The 26,329-nt window shown below is 49.5% G+C and overlaps 3 protein-coding genes across 22 annotated transcripts in view; 1 reads left to right on the top strand and 2 right to left on the bottom strand.

Moving 5' to 3' along the window:
- Positions 1 to 7,937, top strand: part of Map3k3 (mitogen-activated protein kinase kinase kinase 3) — a 61,463-nt gene extending 53,526 nt beyond the window's left edge. For all 5 annotated transcript variants that reach the window (XM_020188353.2, XM_020188357.2, XM_020188360.2 and 2 more), the window contains 7 exons: positions 118 to 210; positions 831 to 1,022; positions 1,559 to 1,707; positions 2,286 to 2,417; positions 2,886 to 3,015; positions 3,693 to 3,870; positions 5,232 to 7,937. In XM_020188353.2, the coding sequence (XP_020043942.1) occupies positions 118 to 210; positions 831 to 1,022; positions 1,559 to 1,707; positions 2,286 to 2,417; positions 2,886 to 3,015; positions 3,693 to 3,870; positions 5,232 to 5,460 (1,103 nt within the window). In that variant the 3' untranslated portion in view covers positions 5,461 to 7,937. The remainder of the gene's footprint in view (positions 1 to 117; positions 211 to 830; positions 1,023 to 1,558; positions 1,708 to 2,285; positions 2,418 to 2,885; positions 3,016 to 3,692; positions 3,871 to 5,231) is intronic.
- Positions 7,938 to 9,313: 1,376 nt separating this feature from the next.
- Limd2 (LIM domain containing 2) lies at positions 9,314 to 11,525 on the bottom strand. The gene is made up of 5 exons (XM_020188380.2): positions 11,394 to 11,525; positions 10,611 to 10,704; positions 10,420 to 10,464; positions 10,202 to 10,341; positions 9,314 to 10,125 (listed from the first exon to the last, which is right to left on the bottom strand). The coding sequence occupies exons 2-5, from the start codon at positions 10,650 to 10,652 to the stop codon at positions 9,966 to 9,968; spliced, it is 387 nt and encodes a 128-aa protein (XP_020043969.1). The 5' UTR covers positions 10,653 to 10,704; positions 11,394 to 11,525; the 3' UTR covers positions 9,314 to 9,965.
- A 1,078-nt stretch (positions 11,526 to 12,603) lies between these two features.
- Positions 12,604 to 26,329, bottom strand: part of Strada (STE20 related adaptor alpha) — a 40,415-nt gene continuing 26,689 nt past the window's right edge. For all 16 annotated transcript variants that reach the window (XM_074045400.1, XM_074045395.1, XM_074045397.1 and 13 more), the window contains 5 exons: positions 18,530 to 18,701; positions 17,897 to 18,001; positions 15,700 to 15,941; positions 15,372 to 15,414; positions 12,604 to 15,149 (listed from right to left, as the gene is read on the bottom strand). In XM_074045400.1, coding sequence (XP_073901501.1) covers positions 14,997 to 15,149; positions 15,372 to 15,414; positions 15,700 to 15,941; positions 17,897 to 18,001; positions 18,530 to 18,701 — 715 coding nt within the window. In that variant the 3' untranslated portion in view covers positions 12,604 to 14,996. The remainder of the gene's footprint in view (positions 15,150 to 15,371; positions 15,415 to 15,699; positions 15,942 to 17,896; positions 18,002 to 18,529; positions 18,702 to 26,329) is intronic.

The following is a 26,329-nucleotide window of genomic DNA, read 5'->3' on the forward strand; positions in this document are numbered from 1 at the left end:
GAACTGTATGGTACTGCTCCTGGATTTGCTGCTGTAAGGTCTCAGGTGACCTTGAGGATGAAATGGCTCATTCATATTGACCGGCCTAGAAACCAGTAACTCTCCTGTCTTACTCAGATCGGGAAACTCAGCTCTATGACAAAGGGGTAAAAGGTGGAACCTACCCCCGGCGCTACCATGTATCTGTGCACCACAAAGACTACAATGATGGTAAGTGCACCTCCATGCAGCCCCTGCTGGCTCTCTGGAGAAATGCTGTGTTTAGAATTCTGCCTTGGAAAAGCCACTGGGGGCGGGAGAGAACCAGATGCTCCAGGCTCCATGTTTTTCTTTATTCCTGAGGAATTGTGCCCCAGACTTGAGGCAAGGTAGACAGGAAACTAGCCAGCTAGGGAGGATGGTATTGGTAGACCAAGATGTTGCCACTGGGAACTTTTTTCTTTGTCCGAATCCAGGTTGTACTCTCAGGTGCCGCCTCTTTAGTACACGTCTTCTGTGGCAGCAGCAGATGGGCTAGAGCTGCTGCAGAGGGGTTAGAAGAAGGATGCCAAGTAGAACATAGACTTAAACTGTGGGTTGGCCTTATGAAGGGCCTGTGAGTCTGCTCTGTGCCTTCCCTGTGGCCACGGCTCCTTGATCCAGGCTACTTCCTAATTCCTGCTTTTGTCTTGATTCTTGTGGTATTAAGGGGCAGCAGCCTCTCTGCCATGAGTCAGGTGGGAGGAAAGATAGGATGGATTCAAGTTGGTGTTGTCACTTTAACTGGTTTGCACATTAGGCCTTGTGGCTAGGCCTCTGACTTGCTCTATTTGCTCCCTGCACCCTTTCAGGCAGAAGAACATTTCCCCGAATACGGAGACATCAAGGCAACCTGTTCACTCTGGTGCCTTCTAGCCGCTCCCTGAGCACAAATGGCGAGAACGTGGGTTTGGCTGTACAGTACCTGGACCCTCGTGGGCGCCTGCGGAGTGCGGACAGCGAGAATGCCCTCTCTGTGCAAGAGAGGAGTGTACCAACCAAGTGTGAGGAGTGTCCCTGGCTAGGAGGAAACTGCCACGGGTGCTGAGATAATCTTCAGGGGCAGGAACACAGCCAGATCATTCAGCACTTAGGCTTAGCAATGAGTTGCTGCAGCCCACCCTCTCCACACTTGGAGAGCCTTGGAGAGGGCAAGCACACACCAGGTGGTAGTCCTAACTCCACTGTGACAAGGACTCTGGTCTTCAGTTCTTCCATATTTGAGCTGCAGAGCACACTGTCAGTCCCTGCCATATTAAGTTACTTAGGAGCTGTGGACATGAAGATACTTGATCAGTGCAGAAGGGCATTTTACCATAACTTTAGCCAGTCCTCTGCTTCTCAGGGCTCTGACCTCAAGGCTCCATTGACCAGGGCACTGGGGCTACTCCAGATGAGATGGAGATGCTGTACTGAGAGAGGGGATGGAACTGGGTGTGGAAGGAGCTAAGCCAGAGGTCCTGTGACTGAGCATCTGGAGAACAAGGGAGGTCCCCATAAAACGTGCATAACATAACACTTTCCTGCTGTTCTCCTGTAGCTCCTAGTGCCCCCATCAATTGGCGCCGTGGGAAGCTCCTAGGCCAGGGTGCTTTCGGCAGGGTCTATTTGTGCTACGATGTGGACACAGGACGTGAACTTGCTTCCAAGCAGGTCCAATTTGACCCGGACAGTCCTGAGACAAGCAAGGTACTTCCTTCTCCATTCTCTGACCTCCAGTTCTCCCCTTCCAACCATAATGCCTGTCTTATTGAACAGAGTAATTGCCGGAGGTGCCTCCTGGTTACTCTTCCTCCCACTCTCTCTCACTGTCTATCCTGGTCCTGGCATAGGGTGAAGGGACAATGATCAAATACTTACAGGAGGGATTGAGTCCATGTCAAAGTCCCAAGCAACCCAGACAAAAATGTGATGGTCAGTGCTACAAAGGGCACCCCTTTACCCTCAACCCAGGAAGAAGCCATGGGGTTCACTCACTTGCTCCGGTGCTTAAGGAGGAGTCTCGTAGCCTATACTTCAATTTGAGTGAACAAATAACAGTAGTTACTGTAACTAAGCTCCCACAACCCCTCCTCCCTGTCTGCCTTCCTCCAGATGGGAAGTGCCACATCCCAAGGGCTGCCCAGTATTGTGGCCTAGGGCCAGACAGGTCAGAGTCCCCTGTTCTGCAGCTGAAGTCTCTTAAGGCAGACCCCCTGTGAGGTGCAGACTAGGGCAAGCTGAGCTGATCTTCCTGAGTGCCCAGGTGACCAGTGACCCCTCCCCAGGAGGTGAGTGCTCTGGAGTGTGAGATCCAGTTGCTGAAGAACTTACAGCACGAGCGCATTGTGCAGTACTATGGCTGCCTGCGAGACCGTGCCGAGAAGATCCTGACTATCTTCATGGAGTACATGCCAGGGGTATGTGGCCCCTTGAATGCTTGTGAGACTTGCAAGAGGGCTTGACCTGGGGCTGGGGCTGCAGGGGAGGATCACCCTTGACCTGAGGTTGACTCCCTGAGGCTTCAGATGCTCTGGGAAGCCAGGAGAAGTAGTGGCATACTTGACGGCAGCAGAACCCTGCCTTGTGGCTGGAGTGAGGGTGTGAGATGAGAATTTTCTCAGTCCCAACTAACCTGAGCCTGGCACTAAGGATTGGTCCCTTGTTCAGTAAATCCCTTCTTTAGGACTTGGGTGCTCCCTTGGGAAGGACTGTTTTCATGCTTTTCTCCAAGCTGCCTGGCAACTCCTGACAAAGTGCCTCACACATCGCAAACGGGACTTAGATGAATCGCTTTGCTTTGCTAGATGCTGGGGACTGGAAATAGTCTTGCCTCCTCTCACAGCCAGCCCCTGAAGGAACCCTTTCTGACTTCCTTTGGCTGGCAGGGCTCAGTAAAAGACCAGTTGAAGGCCTATGGGGCGCTGACGGAGAGTGTGACCCGCAAGTACACCCGGCAGATTCTGGAGGGCATGTCTTACTTGCACAGCAACATGATTGTTCACCGGGACATCAAGGGTGAGTAAGGGTCAGGCTGCATAGAATCCTCAAAACCTGGATTCAAGTCTACTGTTTAGTGACTGGTGGGTCAATCGCGGAACTATTCTGAACTTTCCCAGTTGGGGATAGGTGTGAACAGTTGGGGAACATACCCTGAAGTGGTACACAAATGTTGGTCATGGAGCTGACCCCTTCATTCTATAGGTCCAAAGTTTCCCTTCACTGGACAGTTTGTTGTGTGCAGCTCATAACTAATTCATTGATAGCCCCACCCTCCCAGCAGTTCTCAGTGACCTGGGAGTGGGGAATGGTGGAAAATGCAAACGTGAGGCCAGGCATGGTGGCTCACACCTACAATCAGCTATTCAGGGATGGAGACTGGGAGGATTGCAGCTTGAGGTCAGCCCAGGGAAAAAATTAGTGAGACCCCCATCTCAATTAATAAGCTGTGTGTGGTAGCATGTGCCTGTCATCCCAGCTACACATAAATCAGAGGATTGCAGTCTAGGCCAGCCCAGACAAAAACACAAGACCCTGTCTGAAAAATAACTGAAAGCATAAAAGGGCTGAGGGTGTAGTTCAGGTGGCAGAGCACCTGCCTGACAAGCACAAGGCCCTGAGTTTGAACCCCAGTACTGTGGGAAGAAAAAGGCAAACATGTCCAAGGTGGTAGCTTCTGCCCTTTCATGCCCTAGGTGCCAACATCCTGCGAGACTCTGCTGGGAATGTCAAGCTTGGGGACTTTGGGGCCAGCAAACGCCTGCAGACCATCTGCATGTCGGGAACTGGCATGCGCTCTGTCACTGGCACACCTTACTGGATGAGCCCTGAGGTTATCAGTGGTGAGGGCTACGGAAGGAAGGCAGATGTGTGGTGAGCACTGGGACCTGTTGGGACCCCATCTTCCGGCCTGGTCTATAGGTGGTCTGAATTATCTTGGGGACTCTCTACGTTGTGGCAGAGGGAGTGAGGATTGGTGTTCCCAGGGACCGGACTCCATGTTAGTGGGGGTGGGGGGTTGTGTAACAGCATATAAGACAAATGGGGTGTTTTAACCCCAAACAGCAAACTGTTAGTGCTGAGAATTTAGGTCATGGAGAAAAATCCCTCATGTTTGCTAACCCCTACTCCTTAAGAAGCAGGATCTTCTCTAAAGGCCTAGATCTGTCTCTAAGCAAGAGCAGACTTCTGGCCTTTCTCCTGTTACCCAGATGACTTGCATTTGCTCTGCCTAACTCTATGTCCATTCTCAGACAGGATTCAGGAATTGTGAGAACTTTTCTCCTGGAAAAGTTACTGTGGTTAACTGAATAGTAGTCCTCCAAAGAGATCTATATCCTAATCCCTGGAAACTGGGAATGTTACTTTGTAGGACAGCAGGGCTTTTGCAGCTTAACTAAGGAGTTTGTGATGGATAGGCTATCCTGCATTATCCAGGTGGGCCTAGTATAATCACAAGGGCCCTTACAAAAGAGAGGCAGAAGGCCAGAGTGGGGGATATGGCAGTGGAGAAGCACGAGACTCAAATAAGGCAATGAGGGGAAGCGTGAACTAAGAAATGATGGTGGGGCTCATTGGTAGAGCACATACATGCTTAGCTCCACCTAAGCAGTTCTACCTTGGATTTCATCTCCAGCACCAAAAAAACCAAAACAAAACAAAAAACAAGGGTTTGTGGAGTGGCTCAAGTGGTAGAGTACCTGTGTAGCAAGCATGAGGCCCCTAAGTTCAACCCCAGTAACAGCACCCACCACCACCAAAGAGAGAAAGAAATGCAGGAGACCTCTAGAAGCTACAAAAGCAAAGAAACAAGACTGTAGAAGAAAAATCATCCTTGCTGATGCGGCAACTTTAGCCCAGGGAAACTAATTTTAGATTACTGGCCTCCAGAACTACAAAGTAAATTTGGGTTATAAATTTGTAAAGCACAACAGCAACAGAAAACTTAATATAATTAATCTTGAGACTTTCTGTCAATGCTCAGTGGCTTGGCTTTCCCTAGTCTCAAGAAACACCCAGGTAAGGGGTGATACATAGGTTGATGATACCCATGTGGACCAAGGCCAAGAGTGCCTTGAAGATTTTTCTGGCCTTGAGGATTCAAGGGCTGTCAGCCCTCAGCTTGGCCCATCTTGTACTTCAGTGTGATCTGAGGAAGGCACCTTTCACCACAGTGGGTGGGCCTCTTGAAAGCCTAGAGCTGGCTGATGGGTGACATGAGGTTCTTTCTCCAGGAGCCTGGGCTGCACTGTGGTGGAGATGTTGACAGAGAAACCACCTTGGGCGGAGTATGAAGCTATGGCTGCAATTTTCAAGATTGCCACCCAGCCCACCAACCCTCAGCTGCCTTCCCACATCTCTGAACATGGCAGGGACTTCCTGAGGCGCATTTTTGTGGAGGCTCGCCAGAGACCTTCAGCTGAGGAGCTGCTCACACACCACTTTGCACAGCTCGTGTACTGAGCTCTTAAGGCCACACTGTTGCTGGCCACCTCCTGCTATGTGCAAGGAGCTGCTGTGGGGCTCAGTGAAGTTGCTGCTTCAGGCAAGGCTGTGGATGGAGATACAGTCCAGCCAGAGTTTGTCTGTGCCCCTTCTGCACTGGGGCTCAGAGCCAGGATGGGATGGCTGTAGCCTCAAGGACTGGGAGCCCCCAGCATGCCAGACCAAAGAGCTCCAGCATCCTAAGCTCAGTGTGGAAGGGAAGGGGCTGGGAACGGTGTTCGAGGTGGCCATGGGCCCTACCCACTCTTGGGATATGTCCTGATGTCGCAGTCAGCACAGAAGCCCAGAGGGGCTGGGGGCATAGAACTGACACAAGGGTATGAATAGTGTTATTTTCATTCAGAGTGTTATTCTGTTTCTCCTCCCAGTGTCCGGAGACCACCAGGGTGTCTCTGGGCTAAATGAGCCCATTCAACCATGAGGTAAAGCCCAGCATCCCCCAAGCAACAGAAAGCAGAGGCCCAGGCTGCCCTCACCCTTAGAGCCCCCAGGTCAGCTTTGCCAGTCCTTGTCTTTTACCAAAGATGAATGAAGCAAATATTATGCTGCCTTATTCAGGGAAGGAGGAGCCTGCTCTGCCTGCCCCCATGATCCTGACCCCTCAAGCAGAGGCCTGAGATGTGGAACTGCCCCTCCTGAGCGGGGAGACCCAGTCTTGTCAATGCAATTAATTGTCTCTGTTTTACAAGTTGGAGTCACCCTTATGCTGTATCCAGTTCCTAAACTGGGAGGCTGTGTGTCCTCTGAGAACCCAGCTGGGCTTGGGCCTTGGGCTGGACTAGAAAGAGCTGATGGAATGACCTTAGTGCATCTGGCCTGGCTAACTGCCCTGTGCCCCACTGGGCCATTCAGGGGAGCCCCAGGAGTTGTCTCGGGCTATCTGAGTTGTGACCCCTCCAGGCCCAAGCCCAGTCCATCTGATAAAAGGGAAAACCCATGTGCTGCCACCAGCTTTGTCCAAAGCCACCAGCTCTGTTCTTCCTTAGCCTTGCCCATCTGAGTTCTCCACCTCTTTCCCTTCTTGCTCTTCCCTTGGGGGAGGAATGCAACAGGGGTCAGGGAAACAGTATCTCCAAGCAGCTTAAAAGTTGGCCATATTTACCTCAGCCTGGGCGCTGGTCCTTTCTTCCGGCCCCTCCCCTCCAAAATGTGCCTATTGCTACAGCTCCTCCCTCCTAACTCCCAGTTTCCTTGGGAGTTGTCATTAAAGAAAGAGAAAAAAAAAAAAAAAAAAAAAGCCAGTGCCCAGGGATGGGTGTCTCCAGAGTTGGGGATTAGCGCACCAGGCAGCTCATTGCCAGCCATGCCCACTTCCCCATGGGCACAGAACAAGCCAAAGCCTTCGTTGTATGTTGACGATGCACTTTTATGAATGTAGTTTCTATCGCTGTTTTTAGCCTTTTCACATCATGTAATGTGAGGCCTTGTACTTGTTAATTTATATCTCAGATCATATTTGAATGGTTTTTATATATATCAATTCTAGACTGTTACAGGTGATGGACGCCTCAAAAGAGAAGAGAAAATGAAAGCAGCTGGTTTTGCAGAAATGTGTGTTACACGGTGCCAATTGGGCCTGGGCCCCCTCTATTCCATCCCTTTTCACCCAGGGTCCTCTGTCAGGCCATCCTCCACCACCCTTGGAGGCCAGTGAGCACACGCTTTCGCTCCTGCCTCCACCTCAGCGCTTGTCCAGGGTGGGGAGTGGCCCCTCATCATGACCAAAGCTGCCAAGTGGCAGCTCAGCCTCTCCACGACCATCTTGATGGCTGTAGCGCTCCTCAGCGCACACATCCCCATTTCCCAAGAGGAAACAGATCACAGTGCCACTGACAAGATGAGATGACTCTGTGTATCCCAGGTTCAGGCTCTCACAGAGCCCTACTCCCAGAGTCTTACTTCACAGGCAGTGAGTTTTAGAAATGAATTTAAAAACAAGCCAACAAACCTTGCAGTCCAAAACCAACCAACCAAAAGGTCCCTAACTTTTTTTGTGTGTGTGCCAAAAACTGTGGACATGCTGGTTCAGCATCCTCAGGACCAAGCTGTTGCTTAATTTTAATTTATTCTTTTTTTTTAAATTAACTAAGCCCGATGAAAAGTTGTGGGTCTCTAGGATCACCTGGGCCCAAAGGTTCTGAAAGGCAGTTTCCTAGCAGCCCAATGCTTGCTGTGGGAAGGGGCTATGCTGCCAGTTTATCATTCCATGGGGATGCATATGCCTTAGCCCTACACAGAAGGGCCAGGGCTGGGTCAGTGCCCATGCTGCCACCCTCCTGCCCCTCTTGCCCACTCAGCTCTGTGTCTGTCTGAACTACAGATTGTGCAGAACCTGCAGCCATCGTTATTTGACTGTACCTTGACCGAGGGCTTGCAGTGCAAAGCCAGGCCAGTGTTGAACATTACTTACAATAAAAGGGATCATTTATACCAGAGGGGTCCTGTGGCCATGCTTTTGGTTGGAGAAGGTGGAGGTAGGTGTTTGTCAGGGAGGGGTGAGGTATGGTATGTGGCAATAAGCTTGGACCCTTCGAAACTTGAAGAAGGGTCCTGGCCTGACTTGGCAGGGTACCACTGTTAGCTCAGGTGTTCCCCACTTTTCTTCCCCCCCACCCCCACCCCCTGATCCACTAAGGTGGCACTATTAGTCCTTTTGACCAGACCAGTAGCTGAATTCTTGGGAACTTTTGCATATAGTAGGGTCTGCCTGGCCCAAAGGCACCCTTGGGTCTCATCTTTTCAGGGCAGCAGTCAGAAGCCACCTCTCCAGCATCTCCCTCTGGTCCACTTGCCACTGTTCCTTACTCTGAGCAGGCGAGACCATCCTTGTCTCTATCAGAGACCTCTGGTGCCATTCCTGCTGAATGCCTACCTCAAGGAGAGGGCAACAGTGGGTCATCTGCCACCAGGGCCCGGGGCCCACTTCCCTATGATCACTAGCAGGAGATCACCAAAGGAGTTGAGTTGGATGGAACAGCGGCAGCAAATCCTCTGGGAGTTTCTGTCCTCTTGCTCTACCAACTCATCTGTCCCATGGTTTGCAGAAAGTGGGACAGCGGGGTCTGAGGCAGAACAACCCAGTCTTCTGCTGAAGAGGTAGGCCTCAGGTTCTCCAAACTTGCCTTGTTTTTCTGCTGTGAACTGTTTGTCCTTCAGTGTGCCCAGGCTCTCAGAGGTGGTTTCTCTCTGGATGATTTCGCACAGTAGCTGTGGCTTCCCCACACCCCCCGAGCTTGAAAAGGTACAGGGAAGATGACAGCAATTAGAAGGGGAAAGGCAGTAGCCACTAAAACCTTCTGCGGCACTTGCGTGTTCTGCAAGTTCCCACCATTCCTTGCAGATTTCCACGGCAGGGCAGAGGGCTAGGAGGGAACTGAACAGTTGTGACCAGCTAGAAGAAAGGGGTCAAACCAGGACTAGGCCAAAAGTTGAAGGGTTCTGCCTTGCACCCCTCCCGCAGGGGGCACCATTAATGCCTGTCTAGCTCCCCTCCTTTTCAGAAAGGGGTTGTGTGAGTCAGCGGGCCTGGGATGTCTTTTAACAAACCAAAGCTAAGGAGGACAGAGTGGGGTTTCAGTTGCCTAACACTCAGGGTGGGGTAAGATGGTGTGGTGTGCTGCACCAGAAGAGGAGGACCCCATTTTCTCAAGCTGGCTAGCACTTTCCTGACACCCATTACCCTCTCCCCCAGTCAAGGCCAGAAGTGCTCTGAGTTGATTGACCCTTTTCCCCCATCATGGTGCTTCTGTATCCTTCCTGCCACAAAGCTTCCCCACCAGCACCCCCATCAGGCCACATAATACACAGTCGATCTGTTTAAACATGTTTAAAACAGGGTGGATCACAACAGTCAAAACGGGAGGGGAACATGGCTCCTGCCAGTCACTGAGGCTCTTCCCTGGTGGGGGCTTTAGCTCTGGCGCAAGGGGGTCCCAAAACCCCAAGGCAGCAGGCCTTGCATTGTCAATTCCCCATCCTCTTCCCCACCAGCGTGGTGGCATCCATGAGGCCCAGCAGGTGGCACTCTTGCTCTCCTCCCAGTCTCCGTGGCTCAGGACCAGGCAAAGGGTAGAGGTAGATGGGGAGACATGGGGTCCGCACAAGGCCCGGGTGGCAGTGAGGGAGCTTGGGACCCTGAGGGGGAGCATGCTGACTCCTTGCTGGAGAAAAGGCACCTAGATAGGGAAGCTAGGCTCGGCCTCCCAGGGGGCCAGGGGGTGAAGTGGAGTGGGCTGGAGGAGGAAGAAGCAGGGTGGTAAAGCAAATCCAATCCTGGTTTCCAACCACCCCCCACCCAACCCCCCCCCCCACCCACTGAGGGAGATGGAAGGAATCCTGCGACAGAGCTCTGGAACCTTCTGCCTGAGAGCCTTGCTTCTTCCCACAGCCCTGATCAACCTCTTTCCCACCGCGCTTGGGGGCTCCAGGCCCTCTGCGGGAGGGAGTGGAGGGGCAGAGGGACCTCAGGCTGTCTTGGTGCCGGGGTCCACCTCCTTGTGGGCCCAAAGCTCCTTGTGCTGTTTACGGCCAAAGCCCTCATCGTAGTTGCCTTTGCTCTTAAACAGCTGCTGAAAGTGGGGTTTGCAGTAAAATTCGCCGTGGAGCGCCGCGTAGCTGCCCAGGCTGCGGAAGCAGAACAGGAAGGTCAGGGCGGGTCAGGGCTGGGAGGCAGGGGGGGGCAGGCAGGGCAAGGGCGCACCTGAGCTTGGTGTGGCAGTGCTTGCAGCAGAAACAGGAGTTGTGGAAAATGAGCTTGTCTGCCACCAGCCGCTCCATGGGGTACACAGTCTTCTGGCAGGCTGCGCAGGTCTCCTTCACCTGGGCCCGCAGGCTGAAGGACTGTGTAGGGGACCCTTAGCCAGGAGCCTGGCCAGCGCTCACCCCTTCCTCCACCCACACCCACCCTCCCGCCCCTACCTTGGAGCGCTGCACAGCGCTGCTGCCACTGCTGCTTTTGGCGTCCTGAGAGAGAGGGGCAGTCAGGGCAGAGGCAGCTCTGGGGCGACCTAGGCCAGATCTCAGGGGCACTCAAAAGGTGGCAAAGGGTGCCAGGCAAACACGCTGCTCCGGGATCTCCCCTTCACCCTCCCACCTGGCTGGTCACCTACATGAGAGGGGTTGGCCTGGGAGGCTCCTGCAGCCTGGAACATGGCTTGTCCGAGGTGATGGAGGCCCGAGCAGAGACGTTGCACCCGCTGGGTTCTGCAAGGGGAAGTCAGTCGGAGGGGCCCCACGAGCCCTGCCCTGCCTGCAGGGTGGGGGTGTTTACAGGCAAGGGGCTGGGGGGCTGTGGTTGGGACTTTCCCTAAGTCATTTCCTGTTGCTCTTGGTCTTACCACTTCCGCCCCTCACCCACCCTCCTTGTCTGCCCGCCCCTACACTAGTCCCCAAGGGGCAGGGGTCTCTGAGTGGAACCATGTGTGGGGGAAGAACAAAGTTAGCGGGAGCCGCGGGGGACCAGGGGCTCCGCGCAGCCTCCAATGCCTCCCGCGAGCGGGGACCCTGCCTGGGCGAGGAGGGGATCAGGCGAGGGCGGGGGCCGGGCGCGGCCCTGGAGAGAACCCGCTGCCCCCGCCTGACCTGCGCCCACGGTGCCCAGCGCCCGGCCCGGATGCCCAGCCCGGACAGCGCTCCGCCCCGCCCGCCCGCGCCTCCGCCCGCGCCCCCTCCTCGGCCTCCAGGCCCGCGGGGTCGGCACCCGGGACTTCCGTCCCTGCCGTGGGCCCGCCCCGCCTGACCGACGGACGCGAGCCTCAGGCGAAGGCGACGCGCGGAGCCGCCGGGCGTCGGGACCCCGCGGGCGGGCTGGAGGCGGTGGAGCCGGCCCGCGCACCCCCGCCTCGGCGCCTCGGTTCGTGCGCTCGATGCGGCCCCTCCCCCCGGGGTCTCACCGGGCCCCGGCCTGGGCCGCGGGGCGGGGGTCAGTCTCTGGGGGGCGCTTTGGGTGCGAGAAGGGCGCGGGCGCGAGCTGCCGCCGCTGCCGCCAGTGGTCCCCGAGCGGCAGCCGCCGCCTTATCGCGGCACCGCCCCCGCCGGCCCCCGCCCCGCGCCCGCCCATTGGCTCCGCCGCGCCGGGAGCCGCCTCCGGGGCCCCGGAGCCGCCGCCGACCCCCCTCTGCGCTTTGTCTTTCCCTCGCTCGCCGGCCCCCGCCTTTGTCTGCCCCCCCGCGCCGTCCCCCGGACCCCGCGCTCGTCGGCCTCCCTCTGGGAAACCGACCGTCTTGTCTGCCCAGGTCCAGGGCGGCCGCGCGTGGGGAAGGGATGGAAACCCAAGGCCCCGCACCGCTCAGCGCGCGGCGTGGACAAGTTCAGGTTGCGGTCGCAGGACACAGGGCGCTTCCGGCGAACTGTGCCTGGGCACAGATGCCTCAGTTTCTCCCGTTGGCCCTCGTCCCGCCCGGTTGTGGAGCCCCTGCAACCTAAGGGGTCCCGTTGGGGCGACCCCGAAGGAGGGCTAAGGTTCCCGCCTGGCTCCCTGCCTGCGGAGTCTTCCAGCCTCCAGGGGCCGTCCCCGATGTCCACAAAGCGCGCGAAGGAAGATGGAAGCAGCACGCGGTCCCGCCAAGCCGGGCCCCAAGGCTGCGAGGCCTAGGTGGTAGGGAGGTCCCAGGGGCACGAGGGGCCCTGCGGGGTCACCGCCCCAGTGCCCCTGCAGCCCTCGGGTTCCCAGAGCAGACCCTTACACATACCCCAATTGTTCCGGAGGTCCGATTTTTATGGGACCACTAACCCCGGCCCCTGCAGAAGCCCTCAAAGGATTTCCATTCCTCCAGCGAGCAAACCGCGGCACCCAAGCCTCATTATGCAAAAAGGCGCCAAGGTCTGCAGATTTGAGGTGACTCGTTTCAGCCAACGGAGTGTGCAGGGCTTCTCCGTGTGCTCCACCCCCGCCCACTGTCCAGCAGGTCTGCCGTGATCATGGCTACTCGTGGGGAGTAGAGTGGGGTACCCCGGACCTCCTGGACATGGACCTCTACAGGGAGGCCCGGGCTTCCGGCGCCCCAGTGACTCTGGCTTTGGCTGAAGCCAGGCTAGAGGCTGTTTCAGGAAACACAGCCCTAAACAGTCTGTTCTCACACCGTGCGTGAATAGAACTGGTGGCTCCAGAGACGCCCCCGCACTTGTCAGGAACAGAATAGCAACATGCCTCCTGCCTGGCCAAGGAGCAGGGCGACAACAAGCTGCTTAAGCAACCCCCCACCACCACTGTGTCCTTTGCGCTGGCTGCACCCACGCTGCACCTCACTTTTCTTCTTCAGTCTCCAGTTCTGTTCTAGAGGATGAGTTTTGCCTGTGCTGTGGGCTGAGGCGTCCTGAAGGGTGTGTGAAGTCCTTCTACTACTGTATGTGGCTCTGTCTGGGGAAAAACGTCCACACCTGTCATCAGATTCCCGAAGGGGACGCCAGGAGCAGGCCCCTAGCCCACTGGGCAGTCTGGTGGAGGGCCCTTTGCCCTGCAGGTACCACCTGTGGGCTGAGCAGCAGCAAGCTAGCACAGAGTCAACAGGGTGGGCTTGAGGATGAGCAGACTGCAAGATAGAGGCAGCGGGAAGGAGAGAAAATTGACCCAGGCATGGTGGCCTATCTCTCTAATCCCAGCACTCCAAAGGCAAAGGAGTTCAAATTCGAGGCCTGCCTCAACAACATAGATTGTCTCAATAATAAAAAACAAAACTAATACCGCAATACGTGTTGAAAAGTGCACAGTGTACAGTCCTAGTTCCTGGCTACTTAGGAAGGCTGTGGCCAGAGGATCCATTTAGCCTGGGATAACAACGTACTGAGAGTCCCATCTCAAGAAAAAAAGAAGAAGGAGAGAGAGCGAGAAAGACAAAGAAGGAAATTTAAAGTTTAAAAAATGAGCTGGGCAGGTTTAAGAGGGGCTCTGGAAATAGACGTAACCCGGCCTTCTCACTCACTTGGCTTTTCAGGTCCCCCACCTCAGGGTAGAAGGTTTTTAATTTTTCTTCTTTAAACAGGTGTTAAAATTTCTGAGAAAATGCAAAGTGAGGGCGTTTGATGGTTCTGAGCAGCTTCAGAAGAGGGAGGGGCACTTCCTTAAGTCAGCATTTGAAGGACCTGGCCTGGGGACTGTGGAGGCAAGGAGACTGACAGTGGGCTGGGACTGTGTGCGTGCACAGACACGTGCACAGGGACACGCACAAGACTGCAGTCCTGAAGAGGAGACTCCCACCTCACTGGCTGCCAGAAGGATGAAAGGCTCTAAGGATTAGTATGAATGGTAAGGACACTGAGCAGGTACTGTTCAGTAAGGAACACTTTCCACCCTTTCCTGCCGAAGATGACCCCAGTGGCCCAGAAGTGGTCCTTTTTGTGGAGTGGCCTGTTTTCAGCACCTGGCCCCGGGTCCAGCTCCAAGAGGTTTGAATGACACAAGCAAAACCTTGAAATTTTAAGTAGTTAAGAGACTATCTATCATGGATTTTAAAAGAAACTTCTATGGAGCTAGGTGTGATGGTGCACACCTGTAGTCCCAGCACTCAGGAGGTGAGGGAGGCAGGAGGATCATGAATTCGAGGCCAGCCTGGGCTGCCTAGTGAGACCTTGTCTCTAAAAACAAACAAAAGAAACTGGCGTGTCTTCTTCGGAAGAGGTCACTGCTGTGCTCCCACAGGCGCCGGGGCCATTCTGGTGGAGAACCAGGGGCAGAATGACGAGTCAACCTGTCTGGCCATTCCTTGGAAACACAGACACTAGGAAGCAGGCCTGCCGTCTGCATGCAGGCAAACACACACTGATGCCATCTCCCACCAGATTTTCTGGAAATTTTAATTTGTTCTGACAATGAAACTAATACAGCATAAGGACTTACTTAAGCCCTCAGGCGAGGCAAGACAGTATGGCCCTTGGAGGAGGCACCAAGATAGCTGGTAGGAGGCGTTAAGATGGATTGTTGGGAAAGGAATACGCTATGGAAATGAGCTACAGAGATCAGAGGGATAACAATGGCCTGCCTCAACTTTAACCTGGTCCTTAAAAGACAGAAATACCCTATTATTATTAGGGAGAGGCCTGAGAGCAAGGAGGCAGGCTGCTTATGACTTGCCCCTTCGTGGACCTTTTAAGATCTGGGAGACGAAAAGAATGGAATTAGGCTGGCGGGAGAGCAAGCAGTGACAAAAGGAAGTGACAGTTTCCTGGGTCGATGAGTCAAACCCTGGGCTTGGACTTCAGCCTCAGGGCCAGAGCAGCATTTTCTTCTGAGGAGGTCCCCTGAGCTTGTAGGACAGGACATGTGAACTTTCCAACCCCTCCTGATCCCTCGTGACTGGAATTCCCTTGTGACTCAAAAGCCATGGAGCAGCAAAGAAGTCTCTTCAGGAGGAATGCCCCTCCAGCCAGCTCTGCTGGCAGAATGTCCTTTCTACCCAGTCTGCACCAGGGATGGTGGGCATATGCCAGCCCTCGGAGAGGGCCCACAGAGCCCCCACAGAGCTCCAGCTCCAGGGCTGGAGAACACAGTCTACAGAGGCTTAGAACTCCCAGTCATCCACCTCCAGCTCTTCCAGGTTTGTCACCAGGCCAAAGATTCCACTCTGATCCTGAGACTGGCTGCCCTCAAAATTGGTGATGGGGGTGACAGGACGAAGTAACTCAGGCAAAGCCTCTGAGGCACGTCGCTTGATCTGGGGAAAAGAAAAGAGTTGGGTGATGGGTTCTGTGGCTCAGGTCCCCGAACACCCCAGGGCAGGAGCCACACACTGTAGTCACAGAAGGCTGTCACACTTAGAAGACAATGAGAGAAGGAGTGGTGCCTTGTAGGGCTTCAGAACCGTGGCCATTTCTCTAGGGCAACAGAGGAGTAAGGATACCTGTGACCTCACAGCGAGAACCACAGGCTACTGTACCTGCTTGAAGAAGGAGTGGCTCAGGAGAGTGCTGGCACTGGGCCTGGAGAGAAAGGGGAAGAGATTCACATCACCCCGTGACTGGCTTTCCAAATCCTGCACCTCACACCTATCCTCAGGCATCCTCTACTCCTTCCCTTAGCTCACTAAGACATGACAGCCAGAGCCACTGAGGCACGCTTCTGAATAAGAAGCTGGTCCTTCTTGCTGTGGGGCCCCACATTCTTTCTGGGAGCCCAAACCCTTAGACAGGCGCATTCTCTCAAATCCTGCCCCAACTCCAGCTGTCCCTCTGCACCCCCAACCCCGACCCCAGGCCAGTGGATACCTTGCATCAGGGTTGCGCTGAAGGCACTGCTCCACAAAGTGGTGAAAGTGGGGGGAGAAGGTTCGGTGGTAAGGGTGGAAAGGTGAGTCCCCGTTGGAAGGCCGGGGGGTGCTGGTGGCCAAGCTCTCACCCAGGCCAGGATTGGCCACTGAGCGTGAGGGGCTCATGGTCAGCTCCTCAGCAGGGATGGTGCTGGTGTCCAGCAGGCAGGGCACTGTGCCATTCAGTTTCTCCAACAGCATCTGGGGAGGAAAGAACCAAGACCTGGGCTGGAGAAGCCCTGGAAGACCTAGAGAATCCTCACAAATACACTCCTCCCCACTAACAAATGTGATCTTTTGGGAGTAAAAATGGAAGTGGAATAAGTCTATCTTTTCCAAAGGAATGCAGGCCACTGGCTTGGCAGCTCCTCCCTAGCTAGGCTGACAGGAGGAAGAGGAGAGGAGGGGCTGTGAGAAGGACCACTTCGCTATGGCTGGAAGGAAGGGTCATTTCCTCTCCTTCCTTACAAGACCTCGAATTCCTTTAACTGTAGAGAGCCCTCACTCTGGGATGGCTGCAGTTTGTCAGGCCCAGGTGGGTCTGATGGGGTCCACAATGCAGCACCTGCCACATCCTGGGTTGACACTGTCATGCTGCAAAGGAGCAGTGTGCCCAGTGGCAGCCCAGGCTTGGGCAGCTGTTCCAAAGCCCTTAAATTCATGCACCTGTAAAACCAGCCTGACCGTGAGTAGTGCTGTTTTCATGGGTGTCCTGTTCAAGCCCGAAATCTGGAAATCTCTCAGGCTGCTGTAGCCACTAGACACATGTATCTATTTATTTTAAATTAAGTTAGGTTTAAAAGTCAATCTCACAGGCTCACTGGCTACATTTAACACTCAATAGCCACAGGTAGCTATTGGCCGCCATACTGGACAGCACAGGTCTAGACACTTCCATCACTGCAGAGTTCTGCTGGACAGTGCTGCTTCTAGATCTGAACCTTTTCATGTTCATACTAAATAGTCTTCTAACTCTTTCCTGAGCATCCTTCTGTTACTGAATCATTTTTCTCAGATTTCTAACTAGTCTACCAGATCTAATCCATCTGCTAGAATGACCTTTCTAAAAATCTATACTCTACCTGATACTATCACTCCTGAGCCTAAAATTCTTCAGCAATTCTCGCATGCTTTGGGACTGGAGCCAAATGCCCTAGGGTGATATGCAAAACTCTTCATGAGGTACCCTTACTTCCTTCTCTAGTCTTATAATCTAGCAACTCTCAGAAGCACCTATACCCCAGACATTTACGACTCTTTCATGTGCTCAAGACCCTGTTCTTTCTTAGCTCTGGGCCTTAAAGAGTCAGCTTTTGTCCCCACTCTTCATATTGTGAACTGCTCTTCGCCTTTACGGCTTGACCAAGAACCCTCCCTGGGCCACTGCTCTAGATGGCTCCTTTGGCCACTCTCCCCACAGCATAAGCAGTCTGCAGGCTGGTGGGAGAAGCTTGTGCAGCTGGTAGGAGAGGCTTGCTCAGAGCCCAGCTCACCCCCTCCCAGCTCTAGACTATGCTCCTGATACCAGGAACTCAGGTAATCCCTGCCCAGATGACCCCAACTCCACTTTCTGTGCGTGATGAGACCTGGATAAACCTCTTTCCTGAGTCTGTCTGCCCAAGCGCAGACTGTGCCGCTGGCTGTGTACCTTACCCCTGAGGGGTGGCCAGAGGGAAGGGATATGTAGGGGCATGAACAGAAGCTGAACTATAGAATGGAAGTTTCAAAAGTGTGTGCCAGAATGTGGTGGCACAAAACTCCGAGATGTGTGAGAACTTGAAATTGGAAAATGACTTTCTAGGTACATTTATCAAGGTAGAAAGACAGAAAATATCTGATAAATTTATAAAAATTGCTTAGCTTGATTTGTACACTTTACAGAGATAAGTGGTACATGGGCCTCCATTTGCATTCTTCTTCCTGCTCCCCTCTTCTTTCTGCTCCCCTGCCCAGGCTAGGCTCTGACCACAGCATTTATCACACAGAGAATATTCATAAGCAACCTTCCACTGCAGGGGGGTTGGATAAATTTCTCGAAGAAAAGGACTGTGTCTTTCATCTTAGTAACCCAAGTCAGTATCCATGAGTATGGCAGGTAAGAATAAACGTTTGTAGAAGTCAGGCAGACAAGAGGGAACCACTGGGCTGCAGCTCACCTGAGTGGCAGGCATATCCTTAAAGGGGACATGGCCATTGGCCAGTTCACAGGCCGTGATGCCCACGCTGTAGATGTCAGACTTGGCATCATAACCCTGAAGATTCTGAGTCAGGAAGAAAAAAGATACAGATGACTCCATGGCACAGTCCTAGTCTTTCTTTATAAAAAGAAGGGTATGACAAAAACTGAGGAGGAAAAGAAAGCCTGTCCCACAATCAGGACCAGCTGCTAATGACTCTCCTCATCATTGCTGCTATTTGACAAGGAACAAATGTTTGAGACTACTATATAATACGCAGGAAGATATGCCAGAGCTGGTGCTCTTGCTCATCATGGGGAGCTAAAAAGCACCAAGTATTTCCAGAATGTTCCCTATCCATAGGATGGGAAGATCCCTGAAGAGAGTTGAAATAGTGTCAAGCATGGTTTGGGACCCCAGTGAGTAAAAACCACATCCATCCACAGTAGGCAGGTAATACCTATGCTGAGTGGTGCAAGGCACACCTGGCTAGCAGGAACCCCTCCCACCAGGATCCCTTTACTCTCTTATCCCAAGAGACTCATAAGGGTTTCCTTGGGAAATCATGAGTTGGTGAGAGATGGGGGGCTCCTCGGGCCCCAGGGCACAGACCTGCTGGAGGACCTCTGGGCTGAGCCAAGGCAGAACCTTGATGCTGTACTTGGGGAAATCGTGGACCGCACGCTGCCGCTGCCCATGGCTGATCATGCTGAGGTTGCTGCGTAAGCCAGACAGGTAGACCTTCCCATCCACAGAGATCAGAATGTGGCTGGCTTTGACACTCCTGCGGGGAGGCCAGGAGTGTATCATGGGTGGCAGGAGCTCCTCACACTACAAACCTGTCTTCACATTCTAGATCTGCTCAGCTCTCTCCCAGGTGTATATTATACATAAACATATGCATTTTATAAAAAAACTCCCCACATTTTTATGAAGAATTTCAAACACACAAAAATGAGAAAAACAATCCATTTACATGTTATCGGATTTTAAAACTTACTTATGTCCCTCTACTACTTCCTATAAATGCTTTTCTTTTAAGACAGGGTCTTTTAGCCAGGCATTGGTGGGTCACACCTGTAATCCTAGCTACTCAGGAGGCAGAGATCAGGATGATTGAAGAGATCAGGAGGATCACAGTTTGAAGCCAGTCCAGGCAAACAGCCTGCAAAACCCTATCTTGAAAATACCCAGTGGCTCAAGTGGTAGAGTGCCTGCCTGGCAAGCATAAGACCAAGTACCAAGGTTCAAACCCAAGTACCACCCCACCCCCCCAAAAAAAGACAGAGTCTCTCTATGTAGGTGAGGCTGGAAGGCCTTGAACTTGTGATTCTCCTGCTTCAGCTTTCTGAAGGCTGGGATTACAGGTATGTACCACCAGCCAAGCCTACAAATGCTTTTAATCTGCACTTTTGTTTGTAGGCATTCTTGTAAAATATACAATTATTTTGTATGCATATGTTTTAAATTTACCTAATGATTCTGTGTTATGCAATTCATTCTTCATTTCCCACACAGTGCTATGTTTTCAAGATCAATTCTAGGCAGGTGCTGGGGGCTATGCCTGCAATCCTAGCTATTCAGGAGGAGGCAGAAATCAGGAGGATTGCAGTTTGAAGTCAGCTTGGGCAAACAGTTTCAGAGACCCAATCTCAAAAAAAAGGTACTGGTGGAGTGGCTCAAGGTATAGGCCCTGAGTTCAAACCCCAGTACTGCAAAAAAAAAAAAAAAATCTATTCAGGCAGGGTGCCAGTGGCTCATGCCTATAATCCTAGCTACTCAGGAAGCAGAAATCAGGAGGATCGCCATTCAAGGTCAGCCTGGGCAAAAAGTTCACAAGACCCTATCTTGAAAATAACTAACACAAAAAAGGGTTGGTGGAGTGGCTCAAGTGTTAGAGTGCCTGTCTAGCAAGCATGAGGCCCTAAATTCAATTGCCCCACCTACCCCCCCCAAAAAATCTATTCTAGATCTATCTATCTACTATCTGTCATCTATCTACTATTTATCTTTTATCTGTCTACTATCTACATCTGATCTTTGTTTCTAATCGCCACCTTGAGTCCAGGGTGGGATCTAACACTTCACTCATGTATTCTCCAGGGAGGGACACTCATGCTGCCTCTACTTAGTACAAATATGACCAGTGACAGCTGCATACATGGCCCCAATGGGCCTTTGTGAGGGTTTATTTGGGATATGCTCCTAGAGGCAGCATTGAAGGTCCTTGTTCCATTTCCCTGCCTGGCTGCATTGAGGCATCTTCTATCTGGACAGGAAGCTCCATGAGCCTCCTAACCACCCTCAGTCTCATGTATAATGTGACATCTTGTTCTCATTTGGTTTGCTCTGATTGCTAGGTTTTAGTGTCTGTTCCTGTAACTACTAGTGATTAAAGTTTCCTCTTTTATAAACTTCGTATCTTTGCCCAGTTTCCTATCGCTTTGCTGTCCTGTTTCTCATTGCTTTGCAACATTTTCTTGCTCCTAATCTCCTGTGTGTTTTAGATGAAGCTAACATTTTTTTCTACCTTGTTACTCCTGTGTTCACTTTGTTCCTAGTATTATTTATTGGATAGAAATCTTTAATCTTTTTTTTTACTGTGTAACATCTGGAAATATTTAATCTTGATATAATCAAATTCATCATTTTTTTTACCTCATGCTTTGTACATCTTAAATGTTTAAAAATTCTATGTTTCAGATCACAAAACTATTTCCTCACATTTCCTTCTATTTAGTCTGGAGTTTTACATCTTACATTCAGGTCTTTAATCGATCCAGAGTCCTCTTTGTATGTGGTTAGGTGGGCTCTGGGTTTATGATCTTCCCTACCATGAACCAATTTTCCTAATACCATCTACTAAGCAATCTGTCTTTGCCCTGGCCACCCAATGTAGGACTGACTCCGGAACACACAAGGAAGGAGGTGGGGAGCAAGGGACAGTAGTCTGTACCAAATGTTCATCTCAGACAATACTCATGACTGGACTGGCAGACAGTAGAGAGCCTGCCTAGCAAGTGTAAAACCCTGAGTTCAAACCCCAATACCATCAAAATAAGTAAACAAATAAAAAATACTCAGGCCCACATGGCTCAGTAAAGAGAAAGTCAGTGGTTTCAGCACTGACAGGCTAAGTGACGATCCCAAGTCAGTGGCAAGGTCAGAATCCAGATCCCTGATTGTAAACTCTCTTAACTCTAGTAAACCTTCAACTGTTTTCCTGAGGGCTCAGTTACAGATACCTGCTCTTCTTACTAAAAGGTGAAGTCACTTAAGAACGTGCCTCCCACCAACCAGGAGCGGGAAAGCTGGTGAGAGTGGCGGTGGGAGGAAAACTGCACAGGAGAGGGGGGAAGACCCACCTCCCACATGAGCTGTAAATAAACACGCAGGCCTGAGAAAGTGGGTGCAGTGTCACCTTTCCCAGTGTGCTTGGAAAGGGGAAAGCTTGTAGCAGAGGCTCCTGCACAAAGAACTCTGAGCAAACAAAGACTTCGGAGCCAGGTGGGTGCTAAGCTCACCCCAGAGATCTGCATAAATAATGCCTCCAGCTACAGCAGGCTGAGAGCAGCAGGCAGGCAAACCACAGCTGCAGATACCATTCTCAGAACTGTCTACAGACTCTTTTTTTTCTCTCTCTCCCTACCTTTGATGAGAGAACAACCGAATTACACCTGCAAGTGGAAAAACTTACTGAAATTGTATTGCATTTGAACTTGGGACACTTGGTGGGGTTTTGTGTGTGTGTGTGTGTGTGTGTGTGTGTGTGTGTGTGTGTGTGTGTGTAGTTTTGTTCTACTTTATGCATCCACTTTGATGAGACAACTACAGAACATCTCCAGGACTGGAGACTGAGACGGACACCCAAATTATTAAGACTGAAACTGCATTGCATTGCATTTGAACTTGGAGGTATTTTGGTTTTTTTTTTTTTTAATTTTCTATTTTCCATTTTATTTTAATTCATTTTTATATATAGATATTTCTTTCATTTACTTATTTTTTATTTTTTTATCTTTGATTTTCAATCCTCTCTCTGTCTCTCTAATGTCTGTTCAGCTTACTGTCGATTAGTACACTAACGCTCCCTGTTTATACCTTTGAAACTTTCTTGTCTGAAACCTTGCTCTGCTTTCTCCCTCTTGTCTGTGTATTTGTTTTCCCCTTTTCTTTAACTTCTTGCTTTCCATCTCAGCTCACTCTTCCATTCTAAATATTACCATTGTTATTATTACAAGCTAGAAAATACTTAATTGCACACAGTACAGGGACAGTAACAACACCAAAGACAATGACGGGAAGACAGAAAAAACAGGGAAACCAGTTTCCCCACAGCAAAAAATTAGTACAGGAACCAGAGGGGAATGAAGAAAACAGAAACTCAGATCCAGACTCCAACAAAATGAAGATAAACTATGCCAAAGGACCCAATGAAGCCCACAAGAATAATTTAAAAGAAGACATACTACAGGTAATCAATGAGAATTTTATAGAGATGATACTGGATAGGGTCAACCAAAATGTACAGGAGACACTCAAGAAATTCCAAGACAACAAAAATAGAGAATTTGAAAAAGCAAAAGAAGAAATAAAGGAAACCATAGAAGCACTGTATAAACACCAAAGTGAAACAGAGAACACGATGAATAAACGGATAAATGAACTCAGGACAAAAATAGACAACATTAAAGAGGAAAACAGCCAGGATATGGAAAACCTCAGAAAAAAGAACGAAACAGAACTGCAAAACAAAACGGAAGGCCAATCCAGCAGAATAGAACAAACAGAAGACAGAATCTCAGAACTTGAAGATGAAATGGTAATTAAAGGAAAAACCGAAGAACTATTAATTAAACAACTCAAGACCTGTGAAAAGAAAATGCAAGAACTCACTGACTCCATCAAAAGACCAAACTTGAGAATCATGGGCATCGAAGAAGGAGAAGAGGTGCAAGCGAAGGGAATCTGTAATCTATTCAACAAAATAATAACGGAAAATTTCCCAAATCTAGAGAAAGATATTCCCATACAGATGTAAGAGGCCTCCAGGACACCAAACAGATCAGATCAAAATAGAACTACCCCATGACATATCATCATTAAGACAACAAGTACAGAAACTAGGGAAAGAATATTGAAGGCTGTAAGAGAGAAAAAACAAGTAACATACAAAGGTAAACCCATCAAAATCACAGCAGACTTCTCAACAGAAACATTAAAAGCAAGAAGAGCGTGGGGTGAGATCTTCCAGGCACTGAATGAAAATAACTTCAACCCCAGGATACTCTACCCAGCAAAACTATCATTCAAAATAGATGGAGCAATAAAAGTCTTCCATGATAAGCAGAAACTAAACCAATATGTGACCACAAAGCCACCACTATAAAAGATTCTGCAAGGGATTCTGCACACAGAAAGTGAAACCCAACATAACCATGAGAGGGCAGGCAGCACCAAACTACAGGAAAAGAAAAAGCAAGAAAGTAGAGAGTAACCTCAACTTAGGTACACACAATCAAACCTTCAAACAACTAAGACAACTAAATGACAGGAATCACCACATACCTATCAGTACTAACGCTTACTGTTAACGGACTTAATTCACCCATCAAAAGGCACCGCTTGACGAAATGGATTAAAAAGGAAGATCCAACAATTTGTTGCTTACAGGAGACCCATCTCACTGACAGTAATAAGCATAGGCTTAGGATGAAAGGCTGGAAGAAGATTTACCAAGCCAATGGCCCCCGAAAACAGGCAGGAGTAGCAATACTTATCTCTGACAAAGTAGACTTCAAACCTACATTGATCAAACGAGCTAAAGAAGGACATTCCATACTAATAAAAGGGGAAATAGACCAAAAGGAAATAATAATCATTAATCTGTATGCACCCAATGTCAACGCACCCAATTTCATCAAACATACCCTGAAAGACCTAAAAGCATATCTAAACACCAACACAGTGGTTGTGGGAGACTTTAACACTCCATTATCATCAATAGATAGGTCATCCAAACAAAAAGTCAATAAAGAAATCCAAGATCTAAAATATGCAATAGATCAAATGGACCTAGTGGATGTCTACAGAACATTTCATCCAACCTTTACACAATATACATTCTTCTCAGCAGCCCATGGAACCTTCTCCAAAATAGATCATATCCTAGGTCACAAAGCAAGGTCTCAGCAAATATAAGAAAATAGAAATTATACCATGCATACTATCTGATCACAATGCAGTAAAAGTAGAACTCAACAACAAAAGTAAAGACAAAAAACATGCAAACAGCTGTAAACTAAATAACTCATTACTTAATGAAGAATGGATCATCGATGAAATAAAAGAGGAAATTAAAAAGTTCCGGGAAGCCAATGAAAATGAAAACACAACCTACCAGAACCTATGGGACACAGCTAAGGCAGTCCTGAGAGGAAAGTTTATAGCCATGAGTGCATATATTAAAAAGACTGAACAATCCCAAATCAATGACCTAATGATATATCTCAAACTCCTAGAAAAACAAGAACAAGCAAATCCCAAAACAAATAGAAGGAGAGAAATAATAAAAAGAAGAGCTGAAATCAATGAAATAGAAACCAAAAAAACCATACAAAGAATTAATGAAACAAAAAGTTGGTTCTTTGAAAAAATAAACAAGATCGATAGACCCCTGGCAAACCTGACTAAAATGAGGAGAGAAAAAACCCAAATTAGTAGAATTAGGAATGCAAAAGGGGAGATAACAACAAACACCACGGAAGTCCAGGAAATCATCAGAGACTACTTTGAGAACCTATATTCAAATAAATTTGAAAATCTTAAAGAAATGGACAGATTTCTAGATACATACGATCATCCAAAACTGAACCAAGAGGAAATTAATCACCTGAATAGACCTATAACACAAAATGAAATTGAAGCAGCAATCAAGAGTCTCCCCAAAAAGAAAAGTCCAGGACCTGATGGATTCTCTGCTGAATTCTATCAGACCTTTAAAGAAGAACTGATACCAACTCTCCTTAAACTGTTCCATGAAATAGAAAGGGAAGGAAAACTGCCAAACACATTTTATGAAGCCAGTATTACACTTATCCCAAAACCAGGCAAAGACACCTCCAAAAAGGAAAACTATAGGACAATCTCCTTAATGAACATTGACGCAAAAATCCTCAACAAAATAATGGCAAACCGAATTCAACAACACATCAAAAAGATTATTTACCACGACCAAGTAGGCTTCATCCCAGGGACGCAGGGGTGGTTCAACATACGAAAATCAATAAACGTAATAAACCACATTAACAGAAGCAAAGACAAAAACCACTTGATCATCTCAATAGATGCAGAAAAGCCTTTGATAAGATCCAACACCATTTCATGATAAAAGCTCTAAGAAAACTAGGAATAGAAGGAAAGTTCCTCAACATTATAAAAGCTATATATGACAAACCTACAGCCAGCATTATACTTAACGGAGAAAAATTGAAACCATTCCCTCTAAAATCAGGAGCCAGACAAGGATGCCCACTATCTCCACTCCTATTCAACATAGTACTGGAATTCCTAGCCAGAGTAATTAGGCAAGAAGAAGGAATAAAAGGAATACAAATAGGTAAAGAAACTGTCAAAATATCCCTATTTGCAGACGACATGATTCTATACCTTAAAGACCCAAAAAACTCTACTCAGAAGCTTCTAGACATCATCAATAGCTATAGCAAGGTAGCAGGATATAAAATCAACATAGAAAAATCATTAGCATTTCTATACACTAACAATGAGCAAACTGAAAAAGGATGTATGAAAACAATTCCATTTACAATAGCCTCAAAAAAAATCAAATACCTAGGTGTAAACCTAACAAAAGATGTGAAAGACCTCTACAAGGAAAACTATACACTTCTGAAGAAAGAGACTGAGGAAGACTATAGAAAGTGGAGAGATCTCCCATGCTCATGGATTGGTAGAATCAACATAGTAAAAATGTCAATACTCCCAAAAGTAATCTACATGTTTAATGCAATTCCCATCAAAATTCCAATGACATTCATTAAAGAGATTGAAAAATCTACTGTTAAATTTATATGGAAACACAAGAGGCCACGAATAGCCAAGGCAATACTCAGTCAAAAGAACAATGCAGGAGGTATCACAATACCTGACTTCAAACTATATTACAAAGCAATAACAATAAAAACAGCATGGTACTGGCACAAAAACAGACATGAAGACCAGTGGAACAGAATAGAGGACCCAGATATGAAGCCACACAACTATAACCAACTTGTCTTTCACAAAGGAGCTAAAAATATACGATGGAGAAATAGCAGCCTCTTCAACAAAAACTGCTGGGAAAACTGGTTAGCAGTCTGCAAAAAACTGAAACTAGATCCATGTATATCACCC

Source organism: Castor canadensis, chromosome 11 (assembly GCF_047511655.1).
Source record: "Castor canadensis chromosome 11, mCasCan1.hap1v2, whole genome shotgun sequence".
NCBI classification, from domain to species: Eukaryota; Metazoa; Chordata; class Mammalia; order Rodentia; family Castoridae; genus Castor; species Castor canadensis.

What these genes read in the sequence shown, in the direction of transcription:
- Limd2 (XM_020188380.2), bottom strand. Translation starts at nt 10,652, where the DNA reads ATGTTCCAGGCTGCAGGAGCCTCCCAGGCCAACCCCTCTCAT. An exon ending in GCGCTGTGCAGCGCTCCAAG is followed by an intron (nt 10,342 to 10,419) that starts GTAGGGGCGGGA and finishes TCCCCTACACAG; the next exon opens with TCCTTCAGCCTGCGGGCCCA. An exon ending in CACTGCCACACCAAGCTCAG is followed by an intron (nt 10,126 to 10,201) that starts GTGCGCCCTTGC and finishes CTGCTTCCGCAG; the next exon opens with CCTGGGCAGCTACGCGGCGC.